General features: G+C 39.9%; 1 protein-coding gene across 1 annotated transcript; it reads right to left on the bottom strand.

Annotated features, from left to right (window-relative positions):
* Positions 1–2,730: 2,730 nt before the first annotated feature.
* On the bottom strand, positions 2,731–3,183 carry LOC130934092 (uncharacterized). The gene has a single exon (XM_057863681.1). It carries the CDS (start codon positions 3,181–3,183, stop codon positions 2,731–2,733), a length of 453 nt encoding a protein of 150 aa, XP_057719664.1.
* Between the last annotated feature and the right edge of the window lie 1,536 nt (positions 3,184–4,719).

Genomic DNA, 4,719 nt, shown 5'->3' with positions numbered 1-4,719 from the left:
AGGTATTGCAAAGTGTCTAAGAAAAGAATTTTACCCCCTCAAAGTTGCCGATCCTGTCCCACAATTAATTAATACACGGTCCTCCGTGCATGCACATGATCCAGGGGTGAAGAGCTATGAGGCTCCCCCTTCAGCTGGTAGGCTCCGGGGGTTCTGGGTTACTGTACACACGAGTAAACAATTGAGGAAAAAGCAAGATGTGAGTAGTATGATAAAAGGCAATGTGTGTATTTTAAGTGTACACAATTTAGAACACACACATTGGCCGGGTAAAAATAGAAACCACACAAGCAAAAGAAATAGAATATGTTCCTCAATTAGGTGGCCTAGGTTGCAAGTAAAGAATAAGCAAAACTTAAGGCACAAGCAACTCTAGGTAACCACAAAAGTAAATTAAGTATTTGATATAGGATACGGGCTCTAAATTCAGCAAGATTCCCCTGTTGCTCTCGTTGTTGCTCCATAATTGTGTTGAGGGTAAGCATTTCTCCCCAGTGGAACTGGTCTTATTTCTCCTTCATATACTTCATGCTTCCTTGGAGTTGCTGAATGCTTTCTTGCTTTTGGTCCCATTGCTTTTGTTGCTCCCTCAGTTGGCTTACATCTTCTGTCAAGTGGTTTATGTCTCCTTGCATTTGATGAATATCTCCTTGTATTTGCTCCCAGTTGAAACATTCAGAAAATTATTGCACTGGTGGTGGAAGTGGCAGATATGGTGGTTGAATAAAAGCCTCCTCATGTTGTGCTGGCCCTTGTGGCTCTTGCACATGAGCCCTGTGTTCCCTGGCTCTTTGTTGTAGTGGGTTAATGGCCACCATTTTAGCCATCTTCTTAGCAGTTATTGGCTTTTTTGGATCCACCAAAACTTCATCAATTATTTTCTCCACCCCAGCCTCATCACAAAGCCTTTGAATGATGCTAGGAAATATATGTCTGGTGCTGTCTTTGGTGCCTTTCAGCACCGTATCAATGTTGTTGGCAATCATGTCCCCCACATTAACATTCTTTCCTCTCATGATGCTGTATATGAGCACAGGTCTCTCCAAAGTAACCTCTGAATTGTTGGAGGTGGGGATGAAGGACCTCCTCACAAAATCCAACCACACTCTAGGATGGGGGCTCAAGTATCTTTTCCTCAATTGGTTTGGCCTTCCATCATTGTCATTGATCCATTGCACATTAAGAACACAGATTTCATTCAAAATTTCTTCAAATCCAGGATCTTGTTCCTTCACCCTATCTTCATAGCTCTGGGTGGAATTTGTGCGCTTCACCATCAGAATTCTATCTATGTTGGAGGGGCTATAGTCAATAGTCTTCCCCCTTACATAGCTTAGATAATCATAGGGCTACCCAGGCTATGACATAGCATTGGCATAGAATTGCCTAACTAAGCTCTCCACCACCTTCTTTGGTGGGTTGCACAAGAGTGCCCATCCTCTGTTGTTGATCTCTATGTTGATCTCTATGTGTTCATTCCTCCCTAATTGGAGACTAACTTCGGGAATGATTTACCTCTCACTCACCCACCCATAGAATTAGTTTTGGTTGAATGGTGAGAGGAACTTGTGCTCATTGAAGCTTGATGATCTGGAGCCAGTTTCCTTGGTCTTTCTTTTCTTTGATGAGGAGGCTCTTGGTGGTGCCATTGAGGTGAGAAGAGAGAATTTAAAAGGTTGATGAAGGGTTAAAGAAAGAAGCAAAGAAAGAGAGCAAATCAAAGAGTTGCATCAACACCAAACATAGGACTTGATTGTCCCAATCAAGAGATTAAGAATGAAGAGGGAAAGAAAGGAAGAAAACAAGAAGTACAGAGGGGTGTTTGGGTTGTGAGGGATGAGGTTTGTAGTGTGGGAAAGGTTGGAAAGGTGAGTGGTTTTTATAGTAGTGAAAAGAGGGATCTGAAAGGTGGAAAGTGAAAAGAATTAAATGTTTTCCCACTTGGGAATGGCGCCCAGCGTGGGAAGAGGCACCAACCCCTATCCCTTTAGATTTCTTTAGGTGTTTGAGTTCCAAAGTGTAAGTACACTTTGACTTTTTGACTTAATGAGCTATTAAAGTGTAAGTAACTTTTTCCTGAAAACACAATTCGAAACCCTCATCAGTAATCACAAAAAATTGCTTCATATTCCTCTACTTAAAAGGCAATCAATGGGTGTCTTTTGGGACACCAAACTTAAATTCATTGCATATGGTAAATTGGTTTCATGATTGGACTTTAATGTGTACATAATGGGTGGAATAAATTTAATTCTTTCACACTCTTCCACTTCCAATCCCTACGTACACAATAAAGTGGCCATTTATGCACCCACCAATCTACTAATTGCTTTCAAATATGAATCAATTAGGTTGTAGCTTATGAATTTCTTATGATGGTGGCCACACCAAACTTAATTTTTGGGCTTACTCCCAAGAGTAATTAGTTAAGTTTTGTTGTAAGCCTAAATTAAGTGGGTTAGTGGCCACACCAAACTTAGCTTTTTAGCTAGTTTTTCAGCCCAATTAATCAACCTCAATTAGTGTAACATGCAACATTGCACTTCCAGCAAACTAGAAATAAATCAAAGAACTATCAACTAATTAACTAACACATAGGACTGAAAATTAAACTACCTAAGTTAACAACATAGACTACTTCAAGAAAGAAGGAAATTGAAAGGATATGAGTGTTGGGGTGCCTCCCAACTAGCGCTTCTTTAACGTCACTAGTTTGACGTTCCTTCATCCTTAGCTGAGGTTAAAGCTCACTCTTTGCCCATCCAATGAGTTTCCCAAATAATGCTTAAGTCTGTGGCCATTGATAGTAAAAGTCCTCTGTGTCTTGTCCTCCATAAGCTCTATATGACCATAGGAAGACACCTTAAGAGTTGTGAAGGGTCCAGACCATCTTGACTTTAGCTTTCCTGGGAAGAACTTGAGCCTTGAGTTGTACAGCAACACTTTTTGACCTTCTACAAACTCTCTTCTTGCTAGCTTTTGGTCATGCCACCTCTTTGCTTTTTCCTTGTAAATTTTGTCATTTTCATAAGCTTGAGATCTGAATTCTTCTAGCTCATTGAGTTGTAGCAATCTTCTTTCCCCAGCAGCTTGATGATCAAAGTTCAACATCTTTAGAGCCCAATTGGTATGGAGACATGCCAATAGGTGTCTTGAAGGTTGTTCTATAAGCCCATAATGCATCATCTAGCTTTTTGGACCAATCTTTTCTTGAGTTTCAAACAGTCTTTTCAAGGATTTTCTTGAGTTCCCTATTTGAAATTTCAACTTGACCATTGGTTTATAGGTGGTATGGGGAGGCTACCTTGTGCTTGACACTATTTTAGGAGGAGTGCCTCAAGTTGCTTGTTCCAAAAATGAGTTCCTCTATCACTTATAAGGGCTCTTGGAACCCCAAACCGGCTGAATATATTCTTCCTCAAGAAATTAATCGCCACTTTGTTATCATTTGTTGGAGTAGCTATAGCTTCTACCCATTTTGACATATAATCCACAGCTACCAATATGTAGTTGTTTGAGTATGAGGTTAGGAATGGTCCCATGAAATCAATCCCCCAAACACCGAACAACTCCAACTCCATGATGAATCTTTGTGGTATCTCATTTTTCTTGGGTAGACTGCCAGCTCTTTGACATTCATTGCACCTTGTTACAAATTCTTTTGCATCTTTGAATATTGTTGGCCAAAAGAACCCACACTGCAGCACCTTGGCTGCAGTCCTTTCTCCACTAAAGTGTCCTCCATATGTGGATCCATGGCAATGCCAAAGGACCTCTTGTCCTTCCACATGTGAAATGCAGCTTCTCAAAATCCCATCAACACACCTTTTAAACAGATAGGGCTCATCCCAAATATAGTGCTTGGCATCATTGATGAGCTTTCTTCTCATATGCTTGTTGATATTGGGAGGTAGCTTTCCAATAGCCTTGGAATTGGCTATATCCACAAACCAGGGAGCTTCTTGGATCATCATCAACTGTTCATCCGGAAAGCTCTCATTCACTGCAAGGTTGTGTGCTTCATCTTCCTCAATTGGGATTTTAGATAGGTGGTTAGCCACTTTGTTCTCTGCTCTGCTTCTATCCTTAATCTCAATGTTAAACTCTTGAAGTAGCAAGATCCATATTATCAGTCTTGGCTTGGACTCTTGCTTAATTAACAGGTACTTAAGAGTTGCATGGTCAGTAAACACAATGACTTTAAAACTAATGAGATATGATCTATACTTATCACATTCAAAGACTATAGCAAAGAGTTCCTTCTCTGTAGTGGTGTAGTTCCTTTGATTTTTATTAAGAACTTTGCTAGCATAATAGATAACATGTATTAGCTTATCTTTCCTCTATCCTAAAATAGCACCATCAACAAAATCTGATGCATCACACATCAATTCAAAAGGCAAATCCCAACTAGGTGGTGCTATAATAGGTGCACAGAAAAGTCTATTTTTAAGCTCATCAAAGGCTTGGATACATTCTCTATCAAAAATAAAAGGTACATTAGAGATAAGAAAGTTACTTAAAGGTTTGGCAATCTTTGAAAAATCTCTAATAAACCTTCTATAAAACCCAGCATGCCCTAAGAAACTTCTAATTGCTTTGACATTGCAAGGTGGAGGTAACTTCTCAATTACTTTCACTTTAGCTTTGTCCACCTCTATGCCTCTTTTAGAGATTTTGTGGCCAAGAACCACCCCTTTAGTGACCATAAAATGGCAC

The sequence above is a fragment of the Arachis stenosperma genome, chromosome 6 (genome assembly GCF_014773155.1).
Source record: "Arachis stenosperma cultivar V10309 chromosome 6, arast.V10309.gnm1.PFL2, whole genome shotgun sequence".
NCBI lineage: Eukaryota > Viridiplantae > Streptophyta > Magnoliopsida > Fabales > Fabaceae > Arachis > Arachis stenosperma.
The sequence above is the reverse complement of the archived record's forward strand: the minus strand, read 5'-3'. Positions and strand labels throughout refer to the sequence as shown.

Bases quoted from the DNA above. Each gene is read 5' to 3' on its own strand.
- LOC130934092 (XM_057863681.1), bottom strand. From the start codon at position 3,183: ATGCATTATGGGCTTATAGAACAACCTTCAAGACACCTATTGGCATGT.